At 41.3% G+C, this 22,489-nt stretch overlaps 1 protein-coding gene across 2 annotated transcripts; it reads left to right on the top strand.

Moving 5' to 3' along the window:
• The first annotated feature begins 859 nt into the window (after nucleotides 1–859).
• zgc:112982 (BCLAF1 and THRAP3 family member 3) lies at nucleotides 860–20,015 on the top strand. 2 transcript variants are annotated; one of them, XM_028569448.1, is made up of 11 exons: nucleotides 860–1,057; nucleotides 3,103–3,146; nucleotides 3,274–3,948; nucleotides 4,369–5,193; nucleotides 8,996–9,165; nucleotides 9,770–9,890; nucleotides 10,948–11,023; nucleotides 11,170–11,291; nucleotides 11,677–11,782; nucleotides 11,869–11,983; nucleotides 19,330–20,015. In XM_028569448.1, the coding sequence occupies exons 2-11, from the start codon at nucleotides 3,112–3,114 to the stop codon at nucleotides 19,341–19,343; spliced, it is 2,259 nt and encodes a 752-aa protein (XP_028425249.1). In that variant the 5' UTR covers nucleotides 860–1,057; nucleotides 3,103–3,111; the 3' UTR covers nucleotides 19,344–20,015. The 2 variants fall into 2 exon arrangements, with proteins under 2 accessions (XP_028425249.1, XP_028425248.1); XM_028569447.1 differs by lacking the exon at nucleotides 19,330–20,015 and adding an exon at nucleotides 15,021–16,410.
• Nucleotides 20,016–22,489: the final 2,474 nt, after the last annotated feature.

Genomic DNA, 22,489 nt, shown 5'->3' with positions numbered 1-22,489 from the left:
AGGTAGTGAATATGGTATTTTGGTGGTTCTGGACAGCCAGTATTTGGACTCTAAAAGCTCTTTAAAGTCCATTGTTGTCAATGTTTGAGCCAAAGGTCTTTATAAAACCCAACTTTAGTCATTACTAACGTTTCCCAGGGAACATATACCTGTTTCAGCCAGGAAAAGAAAATGAGAACAAATGTTATATCAAACTTATGACATAAGTCAAACATTTTACCTACTATGTCAAGATGATGAGCTTTAAGTCATAATAATACTCATTCACAACTTTTCGTCCTTTTTTTTACTGGTGGAAATACTCTTAATCCATTGTTTTATGTTACATGTTTGCAAATAACCATAGTACACAAATTACAAACTATTGTACAGTATATCACACAAACAGGCAAACAGACAGACAGGCAGGCACATAGACAGACAGAAATATAGATAGATAGATAGATAGATAGATAGATAGATAGATAGATAGATAGATAGATAGATAGATAGATACTTTAAAGTCATATAAACATAACATAAACAAAGAGATAACTGTATTCTTTTATTTATATTCACATCTAACACTCATATTTACTGTTTACATTTTTGGTAATGTTGTTCTTATTTTGTTCTTATTACTTTTCCATCACTATGATGTAGTTATAATATTTTCTGTATGTTAATTTTTTTGTTCTTTACAATATTGAGACATTTTAACATTATTTAGGTCGAGGCTCCAACTAAGCCCATTGGGTTTTCTGCACCTCCCTACAATGTAGATTATGTTACGTTTGTTTTGTCATTTCAAATTGTGAAAAAAAACTAAATTACTTTTATTCTGAAAAGACCGTGGCGGAAGTTCTGTTCGGATCACAGCGCGGCGTCAACAGCCATTTTCTTGCAGACGTTAAAGACGAACACAGCGTATTTAGCTAGCTTTGGGTTATATCTTGTAATAAATAGTTCTTTATTCTAAAATTACAAACGGTTATATTGCGGGGTTTTGTTTTTGGTGTGGTTGTCGTTGCTTCCGCTAACGTTAGTCGCGGTAGCCTGGCGCGTGTCGAGGACGAAGGTAAGACAACTTCGTAACCTTAGCTACCTGCTAGTTAGCTTTAGTGGCAGCCATTTAGCTATACGTTAAATCTGTTTTGCTTGGACAATTTGGTTATGTTTTGACGGTTTGGGGAATATATTATATTATAATACTCACCATGGGCTATCGCACGATCAGTAAAACCATTCCCATAAACTCAGCAGAGCTTGTAGGTAGCTAAAGTTAGCTAACGTTAGTGTGCTCACTCAAGGCGGCTACAAAGCTAAGATTAGGGATCCGAGTTGTAATGATAGTTTGTAACGGTAAACATCCAAAAATATACGTAGTATTTGACATGACATTTCATTGCAAGTGAGAATCACGCTAATACATTATCTTTGGTTATAGTATTACCATCTAAATCAGAGCCACCAATTACAGAAAATTACAGATCAAGCTGCATCTAATATTCATTTGTGCAGCTATAAACTGCAGATTAATGTGAATCTGAAAGACTCCCTGACATGCATTCAATTGCCAGTTCATTAAGTTCACCTACAGTAGCTAAAACAAGTGCAGCTCTGCAGTAATATTAAGGCAGAACTTGGCAATATGATTAAAATCAATTATCACAATATTTATAAGCATATTTTATACCAGTAATCTGATATTGCTAACAGTATGACAAACTAGTGAAGTGGGTTTCATCTTGATGTATACAAGACTTTCAAAACTCAAGCAACTTAAAGTCGTTATTTAATGAAAGCTAACTCAAAAACACAATAAATAACTTTCACAACAATAAGATTAGTTAATATCATGATATAATTCAGCCGAAACTGTAATATTAAATTAACGCATTCATTAGCGTACAATCATTTCAACGAGTAATATTAGAGACAACAGTAGGCCTGCACGATTCAGGGAAAAATATGACTCACGATATTTTAGCTTAGAATTGATATCACGATTCTCTGCCGCGATTTTTTTCTCAAAATGTGTAATGTTTATTGCACACATGAATCATGACAAAACAAATTGGCAGTACCAAGCATAGATTTGTTTTGGCACCTATAGCACATTGTGCATCACCACAAGCCTGTAAACATAGAGGCTTCAAGAAATAAAGAAAATAAAGTAAATACTGGCCATTTAAGTACAGTAGGTGACCTAACATATTGAACTAAATATGGCCCTGATACCGGCTCTATCTGAACTCCTTGAACATGTCTTTACATAATTTAAAACATGTCAACATGCTGCAGCTACAGGTTCAGTTTCTAGAGAAATGGAGTTTGTAAATTGCCAATTAAGTACAGTATCAAAAACAGAATGATTTCTTAGCACACTCTTTAACTGCTTGCCTTTTTATAGAATTAACATTCAACTGGCCATTAAAGTAGGTTACCAAAAATAGAATGCTCTGCGCTGAATATGGCACTGAACATGGCTGTAAATAGGCTAAATGAAACGTCTTTCGGACCTCTTGCCTTGAACGGCTTCATCATGTTGCACTTTGTGATGACGTTTGAGGTGCTGGTAAAGTCTTGTGGTGTTACTTTGCAATGCTGCAACGAGGGCAAAGTATGCCTTGCAAATCACAACGGACTGATTTCTTTTTTCTTTTCTTTTTAAATCGAAGACATTTAAAAATTAAATCGAGATCGGGATTTTATAACAATTTATCGTGCAGGCCTAGACAACAGCTAATTGGATTTGATTATTGTTTTTTTTTGAGCAGCCTCAAATCTCCAAATAACATCGTTAACGCAGCCTGTTGCTGTTCAGCTTCAAGCTTTTTCAGGTTCACTTATTAAAACAGGCATTCTCTATTGTACAGATAACACGTTAATTTTTAAACCTAGAATTTGATGCCAATAGAGTTGAATCTTTTGTTGTTGAGTCTTGTCACTGTTGACAGAAACTAGACAGTCTAGTTAATCGTCAGTCTTACTCTGTAAAATAAAAGAAGGAAAGTATTCTCTTAACTAGATGAAGTAGTTGGGTAATAACTGCCTGTACTGTGGTGTGTTGTATTTTTCCTGCAGCTTTAATTTTGAAACAAAAAACTCTTTTCCTTAAAGGTTGGCAAAATGTCAAGACCACGGCCCGGATCGCCAAGTTACAGGTAAATTCATCGCCATTTTTTATATTTGTGTCTCACAAGATCTGAGTATTAATGTGAATGCTGATTTATTGATTCCTGTGGTGACGTGAGTTTTTTTTTTTTTTTTTTTCATTATTTACTTTTCCAGAAGGTTCCCATGGGAGGAACCAGACTTTGATCCTCATAAAGTCCTTGCAGAACTGGATGGGAATCCGTCGGACAGGAGCCACCGCCCTAGAGGAGATCCTGAAGAACACTGGGACTACTCCAGGGAAGACATGTACCCTGAAGGCCGGAGAATATCCCCTCCTTTCCCAGATGACCATCAGTTTGTGCATCATCGCCACCCAAACCAGGAGGAGTTTTATCGCAGAAGGCCACCATCGCCCCATCTTGATGTGATGGGCTTTGATGATGACCGCAGGCTTTCCCCGCTGCATGATGGAGGAGTTGGGGGAGATAGACGCAGAGAAGGGTTTAAAGAACTCTTCCAGCGTTTTGAAAACAGAGCGAGGTTGCCCCAGTCGCCTCTGAGGATATCTAGGGAAAGATTGCCGCCGACACCGAAGTCTCACTCAGACCACCAGCAGAGAGAACCGGGGATAGGCTGGAAGAGAGAGGAGCAGGGCAGGGGTCGAGGGAGGTTCAGAGACCAAAGTCCCAATGCGAGGTTGGATGACCAAAGAGGGGGAGCAGGTAGGGAAAGAGGAAGGAGGAGCACACAGGGTCCTATTAGAGACAGACGAAGAGAGGATTCACATCACGAGAGGACCCCCCCCTTTAAAAGGCAAAGAAGACAAATGGATGACGCCACTCACCTTGGGTAAATTTTAAGCAAAATGCTTTGCAGCACTGTCGCAAGGAAGCGAAGAATGCAGAGGATTCCCATCTTTCTAATTTTCCTTTAGAGCGTAATTGCTCGCTGTTTGTCATTACAACTTATTTTCCATAAAACATAATACTAGTCTAACTAGTAGTCTGCATGGCTTAAAGTTTTCTTGCTTTGCAACTTCTTCAAAATTCTGCATGTCTTATGTTGAACACATTCTAGTTGTTAATTAAAACGGCAGCTTTAAAGGCAAAAGTGATTTTAAAACTTGTTATAAGCAAATCAGATATTTAGTTTAGGCTGTGGGATAACTCAAAAGCTAATTTTAAAGTGTACATTTAAAACCAGATGTGAAGTTGTATAATAAGCATGAATAATTGTTGAACCATGTCACCTCCTCTTATGCTGTCACAGGTACAGGAATGAGGAGGACTTTGGGCAACAGCGTTACTCAGTGGACACACCCAGAGATAGGTTTGGAGGAGACACACAGGGGAGCCTCCCCCGTGGAGATGTTCGCCGCTCGGGACCACTCGTCATTGAACACGATCATGGCATCACAGGCAGCAGAGAGCCGTCACGTTGGGAACAATTTGGCGATCGCGGAGACCTTGCGCCTGACTTTATTCGACAGAGGAGTCCTCGTCCAATGGGCTCCTCTCCGGAGCGTTTCAGGGCGTTGGACAGCAGGTTGGAGGATCGGGAAGACACAAGAGGACGCCATTTTCAAGATAAATGGGGAGACTCCAACTATCATGAAACTAGGAGGAACTCTGCGCCACAAGATAGACCAAACCCTGTGAGATATGGTAACCGGGATGCTCCTGTGAACAACAGGGGGAGGGGTGGTGTTCGCCCAGGGAGAGGGCAGTTCAATCGCGGACAGGGTGGAAGGACTGGACCGCCCAGAAATCAACCACGCTTACAGCAGTCCTCCCAAGGATACCAAGATCTTCCTGAAGAAGAGCAAAGACCAGGGTACCGAGCCTTCAGGGAAGATTCTTACGAGGATCCAATCGAAGGGGAGCCTGACTGGGCAGAAGAAGACAGACTTCAACAGTGGGAACCTCAAAGGCCTGGAAGTTTGGACCGGCACCTACAGAGGGATGACTTAGACCCCAAAATGCCCCGTCAGAGGGAGCGAGCATGGAACGATCAGAAGACCAACAACATGACGGTTGTAACGGAGGAAACGCTAACCATCAAAGTCGACATGAGCCGACCCGTAAACAAAAACAGGTAGAATTATATATTATTTTTTTAGAAAATTATTAAGGGTGAGAGGGTAAAGTTCACACTTCTCTTTCTGAAATCATGGAAAGTTGCTGAAGGAACAAGGAAGAAAGAAACAGCCACTTGGAGAGTGGAGGCTTGTTGAAAATGACGGCACACAACCTACATCGTCATTGAACTGGATTGTGTTGTGTTGCAGTTTGTAGATCTGCTTAAAATGTGTTCCCTCATGGATACTGTAAGGCACTGCTAACCATTATCTACCAGATTTGATGTTGCATCTTACGATCAGGATGCCTCTCAGAAGTTTCTAACTACACTCTCTCATCTGAAACTGAGTCGCCCTCACATGAAAACGTATGGATTGACACCAGGAAGATATGCACAGAGCCAAGGAAAGGCTCACACCTCCTGAAGAAATCCAAACCCCAGTTCAACATTTCTGACGAGGCTTGGGGGTTGTCTTTGGGAAAGTGACCATATTACAGTATAAACAAGCTGGCAATACTTGCTAATCATTCCTTCATAATTCTATACAAATAACAGGAGACGCTCACCAGCTGGGAACTTTAACTGGTCATCATTAACTTTATGCAAATGCACTGATGAGATGGAAGGATCTGGTAAGCAAGATACAGGAGAGCAAAACCCCTCCAAAATCAAAAGAATGACTGAAAAATCAATTATTGAAGATCATTTGGACATATTAAAGTAAATAAAGGGAACCCCTGATGATGTCTAGCAGAAGAGCTAGTGAGTGAGCATGTTGTCATCAAATGTCCTCCGTATTTTTGCCTTTTAATCTAAGCAAGCCTGGAGGCAGATTGAAGAGGCGAAGAAGGTGGTTCTAACAGTATTCAGAAACAGCAACACACCATGGCAAATCGCAGAAGAAACAAGACTTTGAAATCATGCCGGTGTGAGTGAAGAGGGGTTTGGCAGCAGAAGTGGACCATCACACAGATGCTGTGGACTTCTCCGGAGCAAGAATCGTCTCAAAGACCATATTGAAAAGGATCAGAACCAGACCTTGGTTCTTTGTTGCTCTCTTGCTTTCCTAAAAGCAGCTGTGAAAGGACACACCCTGCAAACATATTACAATAATGTAGAGAAGTATGTTTGAAGGGATGTTGCAGTATGCCATCACTCAGTTAGGTTGTCTTGGTAAGACATCATGCAAAGATTTGGATTGTTTTCGACTGAAAATGGAAAAACATATGTTTAAAGCTCTCTAAATGTGACGATCTCTATAATGCACATTTGTGTTTTAACCACCTCCTTAATGATGCTACACATGTTGCCTCTGGTTGAGCTGAGGTCCACAGTTGTCGTTTATGATTCTCTGAATCATTGAAGACATTTCGATTGCGGTCTGTGAAGCAGGACCAGGAAGTATAAACCCAGCACTACTGTAACTGAAGGAGGACAGGTCTGTTTCCTGAAAACAAAGTCCCTTGGAAGTCAAACAGTTGACAGAAGTCAAATAAAGATTTAAAGAAGTGCAAGCTTTTGGCAATTAAGCAACACTGCTTGCCTTGTGATGAATCAATATCTCTTGAGCCCACCAGAGAAAGACCTCGTTAAAAGAAGAAAGTAATCGGATTGGTCTGCGATAAAGGGGGGAAATGTTTGGAATATTTAAACAACATGAATCAAGGTATTTCACAGGAAGATGAGAGCATTTTTTAGCTTGACAGGAGCCGTTTCTCCACATGCCAAATCTGATGTTTGGAAACCTGCACACGATCAGTGGGAGGGATGTTCTGGCACGATTTCCCACCACTTGTGGATGAGAGGGAAATATCGGAAGTGTGCCTGTGGCTTTAATAAGATGAAGGTCTGCCTTAATTGGCCAAATACTGAACCGTGTTTGAGGTGTTATTGCGGTATTCAAAGCATGTCCACGATGCGAATGCTGAGACGCATTCAAGTTCAGACAAACATGGAGTCTTATTTTTCTTTACTGTGCTTGCCACAGGGATTGATGGATGAACAAACACACCTACAGCTGTTTTTAATCGAAGAATTTGAGCTGTGGATCTCAGTTTCTTGTCAGAGAAGCTGGTAAAGAAGACAAACCTGACAGCCCCAGCCATACTTTACTGACTTAAGAATGAATACACACGGTTTAAAGAAGAAATTGAAGTTTGAACGTAAACATCAATGCTGTTAAAAGGAGAAATCAAAGCATTAATGTGGTTGAAAGGAGAAGATGAGGCCAAGAACATAGATGTCCCCAATACAGATAAATTGAGAAATTAAAGCCATGAACATTACAATCATGATGATATATGTATTCAACCAATGGATAGCAGCCTCATCGGGGCCATCAAAAGGAGAGAAAAAAGCCATGAGAATAAATATTAATCCTCTTGAAAGGAGGAGAAATTGGCGCCTTCAACAAAAAAATCAATGCTAAGAAGTTGAGAAAAGATTGGTGCTGTTACAAGGAGAAATGAAATTGAAGCCTTGAAGATAAATATGAATGTTGATGAAGGAGAAATTGCAGCATCTTCAGTGCTGGGAAAATCAGAAATCAATGCAATGAACCTATGCATCCACATATCTGGAAGATGGAGGAAGTTGAACCATAATGAGTGCTGTGTGCACAAATTGAAGCCATAAATGTAAATCTTGTCAATCTGAAAAAAGGATAAATGCAAGCCAGGAACATAAACGCAAGTGCTGTGAAAGGGAGTGATTGAAGCTGTCAACTTTCACAGCATCAAACCGGATGAAGAGATATTTTAAAGTCATGAATTATCCATGCTCATCAATGGAGAAATGTAAGGTGTCATCAGCAAAGAGGAGAAATTGACATGAACAACATAATAGATTCTGGTAAAAAAAGAAGTGGCTCCAAAAGGTAAAAGAGGATCTGTTAAATCCTGGAGAAACTGTGGGGCAAGTTTGAACAAAGATCACAGATCTAGATCAGACAAGATGGGTGATAAAAATGTCAAGTTTTCCATGGGGGATTCAAACTAAATGACTGGAGTCCACCGAATGTATATCTGCTGAAGTGAGAACCAAAGTAAAGATGCCAAACGGAAGATTTAATGGATCAAACGCGAAAAGAAGTGTGAACTTTCACCCAGCCTAGAACTCATCTGTCTGTTTGAAAGAGAGGGGGTATCTTGGTCTCCTCCGGCTTTACCTTTTTTAAGCCTTTCTAAACCTCCCTAAACCCTCATAAAAAGATTATGAATTTGTACGATTTGGTGTACTTTCAGGGGTGAACATCCCCTTTTTTTATTCAACATAGTTATTGTAAACCTTGTCAGTCGTGGAACTCATGAAAGGTAAAGGTAAGTTGGGTAAGGTAAAGACTTTATTTATCTTTTTTTTTTTTTTTTTTTTTTTTTTTCCCAGATGTGATGGAGACAGTCCTTTTTAAAACTATGTATTTTGGCTAAAATACACAAATATATGCTCAAACTGAGTACAATATATTCAGTTTATCAGGAATTTAAACAGTTTTTACTAGCTACAGTAATAAGTGGAAAAGAGACTTTAAAAGGAGTAAATCAGTCCTCGTGCCGGATGTTTAAACGTCCACACAGAGCAAGTTAGGTAACTTTTCACAACACTAAAACTGTAAAATTACTTTAGAGTAATGCAGTGTTTCCTCCTGTAGAAACTAAGCATGAATTGCAGTTTAAGCTAACAGCTTCTATGTGTTGTGAAAATTTCAGAACTGGTAAATAAAACGCATCTTCTGTGTACTTAATTCAGGTAAGAGCTCATCCTAATGGGAACCATGTTTTACCTCTTGGATTGGTTTCATTCTTTTTCATCTCCTCCGCAGCTCGCTGTGCTACTCCTCGGACAGGCAGCTCTCTTTAGACCTGGTCAACGTGGGTCGCCAGCGTCTGGACTTCCTGCCTATGCTGGAGCACTCTGGGACGTACCGGGAGAACGCCATGCACACTGGGACTTTTGCCCAGGAAATCATCACACTGGTGCACCAAGTCAAAGGTCAGCACAGCACGCACACATCTCTGTTGTGTGTTTAAGACCATAAAACATACCACAAATGGGAACAAACGAGTTTAATCTCTATTTGGATTCAAGATCTCGAACATAACATTTTACAAGTCAAACAAATCAATGCTTTGTTTATTCATTTATGCCAAAGTTTACATCTAAATAACATTGCACAGTCTAGTTTAATAGAGGGCCGGCTCTAGCTCATACACTGATCTCTCCTGGGGCTCAGGAGGAAGTTGTGAAATCTTAAAATTAGTGTCAAGAGCAGCTGTTTCCTGCAGCAGTGAAATCTGTTTGATAACATTATTTTTGGCATTCAAATTGGCAGAGTATGTCTGATCAGTACACAGTTAGTTATTAACCTGTTTTACAATGTGTGAAACGCTCTACCGTGGGTCACATCCTGATAAAATGTTACACTGCTTTACAGAATTGAATTTGTGCTTTTTGTGTAAACTGTGTGAAAAGAAATTCACGTTTGGATAAACACACAAATCATAAAAGTGTTTCTTGGCATGCAGTTGGATTGTGATTAAACCACAAATACTTGATATATTTAGGTTGTTAAAGTGTTTCTTTTCTGAATTCACAGAGCAGTATTTCAGAAATGATGGGGTCAACCTGAATGAGCGATTCTCAGCGCCCCAACAAGGCGGCTACTCTGAAGAAGACACGGAGGAGCTGACGTTGGATGAGAGGTTCAGTTCAAACCGGTACGTTGAAAAGTGACAGACGGGCATAGTGTTTGTTGTTTTTGGTGATCAAAGTGGTTCTAATGGTAGTTATTGCATGATCATATATCCTGTAATCATAATCCTGTCCAGACGGAGCTGAATATCCAAGTTTTCTTAAACTTGGAGATCAAAAGTACACATTTTTTTTGCCTGATATCTGATAAAGTTAATAAATTTAAAAGTGTTTGGCTCTGCTACAGCTGTGTCTGTACCTCTGCTTCGGTTTCACTCTCCACTGAGTCTGACTTAATGTCCCGCCCACAACATTATCTGACTCTCTGTTACTGGGTATTATGTTGAAAGTTTTTAATTTATTAAATAATAGCTTGAATCATTTAAATAAAGTGTTTGAGTTTGTAACATTCCAAAATCCTAACTTTGACTTATAGATTTTCACTGTAAATGCATATCTGCTCCAAATATCGATTGTTTCATTAACTACTAATCGGTATCTGCCCTGAGAAACGGTCAATCCCTAATTTGTAATAATTATAGAGGTTGTCTGTGATCTTGTCTGTGCTAATCTACCATGTCTGTAATTTGTAAAGTAAAAATTCCATCGCAATTTACCGACCATATTTCACCAAACACACAGGTTATGTGATAATATTAGTCCCGTAGGAATCGGCATCTCTTTGAATCTGGGTTCTATTGGCTGCGTTGACAATTATAAAGAACAGTCTTGACATCATATGTCAGGGATAATGTTGGTAAATTTGAGCAAAATACAGATTTATTATCTAATTTTTAAGTTGTCAAAAGAGACCAGTGTCTTTCTGTAAAAGAGCCTGTGATCCTTGGGTGTTCTTCTGGTTCCTAAACCCGTGTTCAGAACTCTTCTAGTAATGTCGCTCCTAGTTTTGATTTTGATTGTTTAATTTGGATTTGTCATTCTGTATTGTTTGTACTTTAAATTGCATTATTTACTGTTACATTTGTAGTTTTGAAATGTGTTAATCTTGTAGTTTTGTTTTTAAAATGTGCTGCATTCATTCAGGTGATAGTGATTACTGTATGTGTATGTCTTATTCTGCAGAGGCTTCAGCTTAAACATGAACTCGCTGCTTGACGATGACGACGAGCCTCTGTTCTCCAGACTAGGACCCTTGCAGGTGCATAAACAAACTCCGTATCTAATACTTGGCATCCTAAACACTACACTGTAGAGACCGTTGATAAAATGGCCTCATTGGTTTTGCGGATAAATTTCTATCTGAATATGTGTTTTTTATTGATATTATTGATGATGTGATGACAGCCGGTTCGAGACCCGGGGGACCTGAGGCACGACCTGGAGAGGAGGAGACAGGAGAGGCTGGAGGGGGTGAAAGTCACAATATCAGGGAACAATATGTCACCGCGCCCCCTGGGTCCAATCAGGTGAGATTAAACTCCTTTTTCTTCCTGCTCTGTATTTATCAGACTTTACATTGTGGTAATAAACCTCCAGAGTGCTTCGAATGTGAAGTTGGATAGATTTGGACATGAAAACCCTGCACGTAATATTACCAAACTTACTATATTCTGAGTTTTAAATACCTTTTTTCTGATAAATGTAATAACTGGTATTTCACAAAGCAGAAAATATTACAAAGTGTCTGAAGACTAACGCACTGTTAATATAAGATGATAAATCAAGATGACATATCAGTGGTGGAAAGCAACAGAGTACATTTACTCAGTACAAATAAAACCGGCATGTAAAGTATTCTCTTAGCATATACCAACTTAAACTTTCTGTACATTGTGTTCATGTTTCTGTCAGCGCGACGGGGTTAGCATATAGGGACAAGGATGAAATGTCTCAGATGGAGGACGAAGGATTCTCCAACTGGCCAGAGGAGCAAAGCAGGAGACGAGAGGGCAACATGGTGAGCATTAAAGAGAACTTTTAATCTGACGGAGACTACGTGTTAAGAGCTCAAAGTGAATCTTTAACCTGTCTCTCCTCCTTTAGGGACCAAGGAGAGGAGCTCCGTACAGGCCGAATGCTGCCTCCCAACGAAGGAACACACGACCAGTCAACCAGCTCGGACCAATGAGGCGACCAAACAACCGCAACACCGCTGCAGGTAACTAGACACCCCTGCAAACTTTGTAATACTAAAAGCAATCACGACCACTAAAGACAATGCTTGTGATTAGGCAAGCTGCGACGCACCGTGTCCCAGAAGCAGGTTTTAATTTTGGAGCCACGTGGTTTTCGACAGGCCAGACAGGAAGTGGAAGTGCTAGAGCATCCGGTCAATTTTCAAAATAAACACGCTGTGAAGACTCCCGATGGTATATCGCATCACTACACTACTGTAACAACTAAAACACGGCCACAAATCTTTCATCTGTGTCGTTCATAACTGGACTAAATTAAAGTAACTATTTACTTTGTAGACTTTTATGGTAGAAGAACAAATATCCAGGAAAAATGAACCAAAACAACAAAATCTGCAAGTCGGGCAGGCAAGACGCGCTGCTTCTGTGACGCTCCAAAACCATGGCGGTGGAATCCCCAGGTAGGGCTGGGCACCGAACGTCGATACTTTTATGGCACCGAAAAAAATCGCAAGCTTATCTGTCCTCTCTGCATACTGTTGAACGAATGTTCGAATTGAAAACCCCAAAACAAAGAAATGGCAGAATCCATATCATTCCTTGCTTTACAGCATATATAACGTTGTTAGTATTAACAGAATACCTATATCATTGCTGTGTGTGTGTGTGTGTGTGTGTGTGTGTGTGTGTGTGTGTGTGTGTGTGTGTGTGTGTGTGTGTGTGTGTGTGTGTGTGTGTGTGTGTGTGTTTTGAAAACCCCCCCCCCCCAAAAAAACATATATATATTGCTTACATACTGATCTGTTTCTGCACTATATGACAAAGAAAGCTTTCATTGAGAATTGTAAGGAGTGGAGGAGAACAACCAGACAGCGATAAGAGAGTACAGGCAGAGAACAAGACCGTGAGTACTAAAGAAAAATTGTTGGTTGTAAAGATCCCTTCGGGCAGTGCTTTTCATACACAGGGGGACAAGAGCCCGTGATTTGGGGACGTCTGGAGTAGTGTGTCTAGTCTCTTGCCTCGCCCCCGGGTTCCCTGATCTGGGCGAGGGTCTCTCCTCAACGGAGGGTGTGTGTGTCTCCAAAAACTAATCAATCAGGGAAGCGTCAAAAAGCAACTCCTTATATTATAGGCCAAAACATCCGCCCCGGACCGTTTTAGTGCTAAGGGGCGACAAATTAAGCACCGTAACGTAAAGTTAAAATCCGATTTTAACTAGAAGAATCAAAACGGATTAATTCTTAGCAGCAAAATACAGTCTAATAACGGTCTAGAGGTTCAAACTTAAGGGGCCATCCATACATCCGGAGGTCAAAGTTTTATACTCTAGAGTTCAAAGTAGCGCGCCGTGCGAATCTATTTACGCTACTGGGTGGGGGTAAGTAGAGGAGCTACAGCCTTTTAGGAAAAGTAGGCACACCCGGATCTCTGCGTACCGGCTCTTAGCGGGGGGAATCCCCCAGTCATGTGACTGGGTACCAGCACAGGCCTTACCTGATGGCACCGTAGTACGTCAGGCGCACAGCACAACAGGAACACACGGGGAAGGAGTACACTGCTGCTTTAGCGCAAAGTCAGACCAGACTAGGCTAGCGTCAGAATTCTACGACCCAGAGGATGAAATCTACCTTTACAGAATACTCTATAATGGTGTAGCATTCGCTAGACACCCTTACAGGGTGATTGCAGGCAGGGTCAGTAACCCGTGTACCTTCCAGGGAATTCCAGAGACGCAGGCGGGGACAACCCAAGCCAGCGGACTGGAACCCAAGGAAGACAGCAGGGTGGTTCAGACAGATTCAGTCCAAGTGCCCAAGTGACCTCAGAGGGGCCGTAGTGCTATCTGGGGGTTCCTCTGCTTCAGGAAGCCAAGGAAGGGAGATATCCAGCGGAACCGGAGACGGGGTGCTGGGCACAGGACCGTAGTTCACATGCGGGGGCCAGAGGGATGCCCTCAGAATAGTGGCACATACGTGCTTGCCTCAGAATGCCTCAAATCGCATATGAGGAGGGAGCCTCTACCGGACTATGAACAACAGCTAGTAGTCTGGATAGGCAGGGAGTACCTCACAGAGATGCAGGCTAAACCGGCGTGTAAGAAAGGAAACTTTCAGGCGCTTGATTGTCTGACCTCTGCAAAGGGGATAGGCTATAGGGCTGTATCTCAATTAACCTCAGAGGAAGGAAGGGATAGGGGGGGGGTCACTGCCACCGACCTAGTATGATGGATAAGTGACATCCTACCCATCTATGGGGGATCTACCTTCTACCTACTCCTCCCAGAGGAGGGTCAGGAGGAATATGTAAATCCAGATTATAAACCAAAACAAGTAACCGATTCCTCTCCTGTCTTTCAGGACGGGGTGGAGGTCTGGATATACTCGGATTACACAAAGACTGAAGCAGGCGTTAAATCAAAGCTTCAGGGAGTGGGGGTAGTCCATTTTCAGCTACCTAGCAACCTAGTGGTACTAAAGGGTTATAAATACCCAGTGCATATTACTCAACTACAGCTTAGAAAGAGACACACCCAAGATGGCTACGATAAAACCTAGATACCGATTTCTGCTGTCGGTCGACTGTAGAGGAGTCCAGTACGTGGGTAAAAACGATGATGAACGATCTAATGGCATTTTGAAATGGGAGAATTACATACCCCGGACATTGTGTCCACTGCGGGATCCAATGCTAGGTTTACTTTCTACAACCAATGTGTTGATACCGTGGCCACCAGAGCAACGGTGGGACGATGTGACCACAGTTGGATGCTTGGGGGCTGTTGCAAAGGCTCCAATTCAGGCTTCATAACATGTGATCCTCACACGTACCCCAGGTGCTGCAGGGCCCCGGATTTGTTTGATAGGGATCCCCCGTGCCAGGCCTTGGCCTTCCAGGAGACTAGAATGATTCAGGCCTACCCTGAGGTGATTAAGGTCAAAACCCGGGGAGCCAGGCACGGTGTACAGGTTGTGCTTGGGGAGGTTATGATCCAAGCCTGTAAAGGGTTCATAAAAAAGAATACTCAGACTCAAATCCCTTCTACCATCCCTGTCAAAGTGTCTACAGGGACTCTGACTGAACCGGAGGAACCTGAGGGGACCTCTGTTCCTACACCGGTCCCAAACTCCCAGATATCTGTGGAACCAAAAGATACTCCTGCCCCTGTGCCGACCCCTGACCCTCAGACACCAGAGGAATCATCCTTCAGGATCTACCAGTATGGTCGAGTGGGGGAAAAACGCAAGAAAACTAAGGTTCACCCGCGTGCAACTGGTGACCCGACTATGTGGAAGTATTTCACACACGTGAAACTGGGACGGTTCCGACACAAGTGGACGGTAGAACCTTCCACGGAGAATCTGGATTACTTCGTCAAGAATTCCACTCATCTGAAGACTATTAATTCTGATTTCTTGAATGAGGACGGGGAATGCATTCCTGTTGACAAACATTGGCACGTGTTCAACGCAACCAGCAACACGTTCCTGATTCTGACGAACTGTAGTCAGGACCCCTTGGCAATAATTCTGGACTATAATAACATTTGAACACTGCCAGGGGGATGTTGAACGAATGTTCGAATTGGAAATCCAAAAACAAAGAAATAGCAGAATCCCTATCATTCCTTGCTTTACAGCATATACAACGTTGTTAGTATTAACAGAATACCTATATCATTGCTTAGAGTGTGTGTGTTTTGGAAACCCCCCAAAAAACATATATATCTTGCTTACATATTAATCTGTTTTTACTTACATACTGATCTGTTTCTACACTATGACAACGAAAGCTTTCATTGAGAATTGTAAGGAGTGGAGGAGAACAGCCAGACAGAGATAAGAGAGTACAGGCAGAGAACAGAGGCCTTGGGGGGGCGCACATCCCTGTGTGTGTACATCCTGAAACACACGTGCTGCTATACACATCACACGACGGCTCATTAAGTTTCGGTGTGTCTGTGCATGTTGCTTAATGTGACATGCACCTACGATACCAAGACGCATTCCTTGTGTGTGTGTAAACGTACTTGGCAATAAAGCTTTTCTGATTCTTTTCCTGTAAGTTGTCTGTGAGCGTTTCCTACATTACAAGGACAAAAAAGTACATAAAGCACATCCCCCTTGATAACTTTGGGAGGAGTAAATGTTTTTTCGTGCTTAAATATTAGTGTTTTTGCCAAGAAGCGCTCTTCTCTTCTTCTTCCCGGCGCCTTCTGCTGCCTTGGGAAAGATTTATATTTTTGCCGCTCACAGCCAGAGAGGAGGTCCCCTGCACTCACTGGGGTGCAGTGGAGGGAGGAAAGAAAAAAGAAAAAAGGCTTTAAATTCCTCTGCTAAGCAGAAGCCCTATTTCTATTTTGTAAAGGACCACTTGCTTTTAATTTCTGCTTTTGTCACAAGATAATAAAACCACCTGAGCTCTGTTTGAGCTAGGGGACCAAACCTTTGCCAGTGCCGTATTTCTTTGGGTTCGTTGTACCCGCTGTCAAGCGGGGAGGGTTTCCCCTCACGAGGGGTTAGGTCAGACTCCTCTTTAACCGCCCGTGGCGAGTTGCGGCCCGGCGGGGATCGACTTGGACTCGCAGACCTCCTCTCATCTCCTAGTGGGAGTGCGATTCCCTACGCGCACGTCAGAGCCCCTGAGCACCGCCTCTCTCAGTCCGGCGACCAAGGAGGGCAAGCGGGCGTCCTTGAGAAGGAAGGGACCTCCGGTGACCCTGGGAGGAACGGCCAAAGACCGTGAGTACTAAAGAAAAATCTTTGGTTGTAAAGATCCCCTTCGGGCAGTGCTTTTCAGAAACGGGGAGACAAGAGCCCGTGAGTTGGGGATGTCTGGAGTAGTGTGTCTAGCCTCTTGCCTCGCCCCCGGGTTCCCTGATCCGGGCGAGGGTCTCTCCTCAACGGAGGGCGTGTGTGTCTCTAAAAACTAATCAATCAGGGAAGGGTCAAAAAGCAACTCCTTTTTAGTATAGACCAAAACATCCGCCCCGCTGACGGGCAACTAGTGTTTGTCCGTACGGCAGTAGGGCACAGTAGGGCCGGGGGTTGCTGAGGGGAGGGCACAAAGGGGGTTGGCTCAACCAGCGAGTGAAGCGACGCCTCAGCAACTGTCACACCGGTCGACAATACTGACCGAGAGCAGAGCAGAGCACACACACACACACACACACACACACGCACACGGAGAGGTGCCTATGGTATCGAGAAAAGTATTGTTGGGAACCGGTAGGGCTGGGTATCGTTCAAAACCTTTCGATGCCGGTTCCTAACGATACTTTTTTTTCGTTACCATATGTTTTAAAATCCATTTCAACATCAACAAAAATACATTAAACGCAAAACTTTTATTTTCCAACTTAATTGTGAATCAAAACCGTTATCAAAATGTAGAAATTCTGGTAACACTGCTCACTCAGAGTAACATTAATAAAGTTGCCTTGCCTTACAACCTCAGCCTGTCAGTCGGTCACCAGGGCAGAGAAACCACCGTTGTGCCTGCTTGTCTAAGAGGAAGTGTAACATCAACAGCAACGCGACCGCTTTCGCCTCTCCATTAATATATCGTCGCAGCAAACGCTGTCTGCGTGAAGTTTGGAAAAACTGTAACCACACTTGAAACCATTTTATCGGCATTGCCGTGACTTCAGCAAAACTACAGAGCCAACGACGTAGTTTACTGTGTGTGTGTGTGTGTGTGTGTGTGTGTGTGTGTGTGTGTGTGTGGGTCAGTTGGAGCTCTGCTCTCTCAGTATGCAGAGAGGACAGATAAGCTTGCGCTTACGCGTTCAGACGCTTTTGGCACCGAAAGATTAATAATTTTTCGTTACTTTTTTTTTTTTTTTTTTTTTTTGTGCCATAAAAGTATCGACATTCGGTGCCCAGCCCTAGGAACCAGCATTTAAACTGAGTATCGAAATTGGCACCGGATTGAAAGATTTTGAACGATGCCCAGCCCTATCCCCAGGTTATTGTTTCAGATCATTGTTTATCTGTCCGGCTGCAACTTTACCGTTAATTACAATTACATTGTGGAGCGTTTAGCAGCTAAAGAGATAGATATTTCCCTCTTTTTGTCTTCTGTTAGCACGCTGAAGGAATAATCATATACATTTTATGGGTTAGATTCTAGTCTACAGCATAACAACTCAGTTTCATAGATCTGTAGTTTAAATCAGCTAATCGATTATACGTGAAAAATGGTATGAGCGTTAGTTGCCCGAGAATTTCTTTAATGTAGTACAGCCCCACTTTGCTGCCACAGGCCAAAGTATTAATTGTTTGGCGGGCAGCTGGCGGCTCAGTCCCTCCTTGCGTGCAGCTGCTCTCTCAGGCTCAGCGTGACACATTTAGTCAGGTTTACTCTGTGGTGAACTCCCGTTGTGTAACAGCCTCTTTTGTCTTGGCGGCCTCACGTTGAGGTCGGTTGGGAAGTGGAATTCCTTTTTACTTTTGACCAGACACGTTTCAAGGAGTTAATTCTCACTGTTCAGCTTCTAACCATACCCAAGCTGATCCAAATCCCATCTTCTCACCTCGTCTTTCCCCCTATTCACTAGGGTTGGGTATCCTTTGGGTTTTTTCCAATACCAGTAATAAAACGGTCATTTTGAAACTGTGTGGGTGCCTAAACAGTGCCTGAATCGATTTAAAAAAAAAAAAAAAAAAAAAAAAAAAAAAAAGCACAAATTTAATCAAAGAAATCATTAAAGAACGGCTTGTTTAATTTTATTTTTGTAATTTTGTTTTGTTCATTTCAACTCTTCCCTTCCACCTCTCCCCCTTACCAGTCACAAAACAACACAACAAAAACTGAATTAACACATTTCACTGTATTAACTCAACTTATTTGCTTTAATTGTGTTTTTAAATGTTTGTTTAAGACTCTTTGGTTTCACTGTTGAGATTGTTGCACAAACTGATTTTATTAATTTATTTTCCTTTAGATTCCTTTCACTGTGATGCAACGTTCCCTCAGATTGGTTCAATAACTTGGTTTCATTGCTAGGACCATATGGTCAAATTTTAAATAATTTATTGAACATATAATAACAATCACTTAACTCACAAAAAGAAGAACTAGATCGCAGAAGGGTTCTCAACAACTAGCGTCACATGCAGCGATGCTTCTGTTGCCTGTAACACCCGTTTTCGGAGCCCCAGAGAGCAGCGCATGCATTTAAGTTCCACTAAAATCTGCGTTGTCATTCGGTCTGGTAGATTCTGGTCGTTAAACCTTTTTCTTTACACCGGTCCAATCCTCTTTTCTTTTTTTTTTTTTTTTTTTTTTTTTTTTTTAAATATTGTTTCTACCTGTGTACTAGATTTCTCTGACCTCGGCTCTATCTCTCTGTCTTTACTATCCGTAGGTCCTAACTGGTGATCGGACACTGGAAAGGTATCCCGTTTGGACGCTGCTGGTTCGACTTTTAACACTGTTAAAAAAATAAAAATAAAAAACTTAATTTAAAAGGATTTTGTTTTTGTCTCGGGCCAAATTGTGTTTATTTCCAACAACCGCACAAAGTTGGCGATGTATCAAACTGTGAAGATTGCTCTGTTGGTGTTAGCCAGCAAGCGGCAGCAGACTGAATGCGAAACGTCTATACCTGCAGCTGGTCCGTGTTCTGTAACTTCTATTCACACCTGTTCTGTCCTTCCATCTTTGCTCTTTTGTGTGTTTTCTGTTATTGATGTCAGTATTTTCACGCTTTGTCATGTTGATGTGTGGTCTTGATTTGTTTTTTTTAAATCAAACGATCGCCGTTTATCAGGATAGTGTTGATTTGAAATGTCTACAGATATCTGATGAATTAATTAAAACACACTATGCTCATGTGAAGCTACAGTACTTAAATATACCGTGATTGTACATTTAATTATCTTTTTCCTGCCAGATGACTAACACATTATCCCGCCTCGTTATATAAGTGAAGCATCACTAGTTCTGTTATCTTGATTTCTTGTTTTTTGTTTGATCATACCTGTACATTTTAGTTTAACGTCACACCAGCCCTAATGTCAGTGTTTGTTTTTAATAAATAAGTCATTTTGATTTTGTCTGTCATTGTAGTGTTTTAAAGTCAACGAGTTGCTTAATGGGAGTTAATCTGGGTTTGCAAAGACATAAATACATAAAGCTTACTGACCGACGATTTTTGCAAAAGCACAGGTGTCGCTGATAACGCCTTTATTATCTCCACCTGTGCTTTCTTAACTTTGAAATGTCAAAATATCTTCTGTGAAAAAGGCGAGATGTGGTCATGTTTCACACCTAATTTTGATCCACATACACTTGATCCGACAGACGGATGTTTAATGATCCCTGTTCTTGGTAAAGATGATGCAAATTTAAATTTCGGAGCAGCCGCATTTCTTAACGTATAATTTCTGTGGCCACGCTCACACTACAGTTTAGTTTCCCCGGTTACATGAGACAAATGTATGTTTTCTAATCGGTATGAAGTCAATTTAGTCATATGTACATTTCAAGTGGGGGGGAACATGTAAAACTGCTGCTGAGGTAAAAACAGCTTTGTGAATTAACAAGAAAACCAAAATATTTAATCTTTTGGAAAAACATTTTGCTGTATACAGTGCTCAGCCTAAGTGAATACACCCATGCTAAACTACTAAAAGGTGGAATAAAAAAAAACATCTTTTGGAAATTGATCTTAATGCCTTAATTAAAAAAATGAGGAAAAATTCAAACTTTACGGACACCAATTTTCTTTGTGAATGAATAATGTATCGTAAATAAATAAATGTTCTTCCTTAAAATACAGGGGGCATAAGTATACACACCCCTATGTTAAATTCCCATAGAGGCAGGCAGATTTTTTTTATTTTTAAAGGCCAGTTATTTCATGGATCCAGGATAGTATGCATCCTGATAAAGTTCCCTTGGCCTTTTGGAATTAAAATATCCCCACTGAAATAAAAGCATGCCAATTTAATTCCAAAGGCCAAGTGAACTTTATCAGGATGCATAGTATCCTGGATCCATGAAATAACTGGCTTTATGCTGCGTTCCAGAAACAGTTTTTAGCCCGTAAGTTACGACTTCAAGTCACGACTCACGAGTTGGTAGCGTTCCAGGCAAAGTCACCACAAACCCTTCTAGCTAGCGGCTACCTAACGTTGACTTTAGCTATCTAGGTTACTTTACGTTGTCTATTTATGTCTATTTATTTCTACTTATCACTTTTAATAATTTTAATAAACAGCGTTTGTACAGCCTCAACGGGGGTCGCCATTGTTGTTTGTGTGTGTGACGTCAAAAAACGTAACTGGGAGTACACGGGTAGTAAGTTACGGTTTGACTGCCGTTCCAGGGCCCCTTCACTGGTAGGGAGGATGTGAAAACACGAGTTACGGGTTGCCTGGAACGCAGCATTATTCCTCTTTTTAGTCAGCTTTAGCAGGGGTGTATTCACTTATGCTGAGCACTGTATTTGTAAAGTTTAATTGGCCGTGAGCAGTTTGATTAGCATGTTCAAAGAACATGATCATCACATGAGTACAACTAAAAGTGTCTCTGTGACAACTGCGCTAACTTTATTCTCTAGTGAAGGCCACAAGACGAGGCTGAAAGCTCCAGAAAAACCTTGTTGGTGGACTTTGTAATAAGATTAGTTTTTTCTGATTTCTCAGGTAAAATATGTGCCTTCAAGCACTATAAGTTATTTATAAAGTTACTTATTTATATAGTGCTTGAATCAATTGCAAAATTAGAACAAATAAACATGCATTTTGTTCTTAAACTTTTGAGTTCAATCGCCTCACAAAAATAACTTAGTCTAACGTTTTGAAATTAATCATTTATTTCAAACCAAGTGTGAAAATACATAATAAAAAAACTTTCTGGTTTCAACACTGACACATTTTTCATTAGTTTTACAACACTGTTCAAAAAGCTAAAAGTCCCCAAATTCACAGACTGCAAACACTTCCTTAGCTACCACTGTTTTCAGAATAAAACTCAAAATAAATAAAATCTAACATTAATACAAAACTAACCGTAGTACAGCAGCTTATAACAACTGGTTTTGCTGCGGACAAACATCATAGCAGCATCACGCAGCCTGGAATCTCAAGCCCTCCACCCTACTGGCAGATTACTTCTCTTGAAACTGACTTTTTAAAGTACGGTATATTTGCAGGATGAAAGACATTTAAACTTTGGTAGAGGAGAGATGAAAACCAAAAGGTTGAATACTGCTGGTAGAAGGCACACAGAGAAAAGAAGCTTCTTTGTAACTGCACTGAAACTGATCAAAAGTAGAACTTTTAAAGATTTCACAACTCTTTAGCGAGCTTATTTTGATACATTTTCACATTCTGTATTTTCAGGGATACGTATAATAGATATGAAGGTATAGTTCAGATTTCGGTGGTCGACACACTCCTGTTTCAACAATGCACGCAGAAAAATATTTTCACCCTTTTAACTTGTCATCAGACAGCCCTTTACGACGGGGAACTGAAGCCATTATCTCGGCTCTCTTCAAAGCCACCAGACTCAAACGG

Source organism: Perca flavescens, chromosome 22, assembly GCF_004354835.1.
Source record: "Perca flavescens isolate YP-PL-M2 chromosome 22, PFLA_1.0, whole genome shotgun sequence".
Taxonomy (NCBI): Eukaryota; Metazoa; Chordata; class Actinopteri; order Perciformes; family Percidae; genus Perca; species Perca flavescens.
This window is presented reverse-complemented; position numbering and strand designations above follow the sequence as displayed.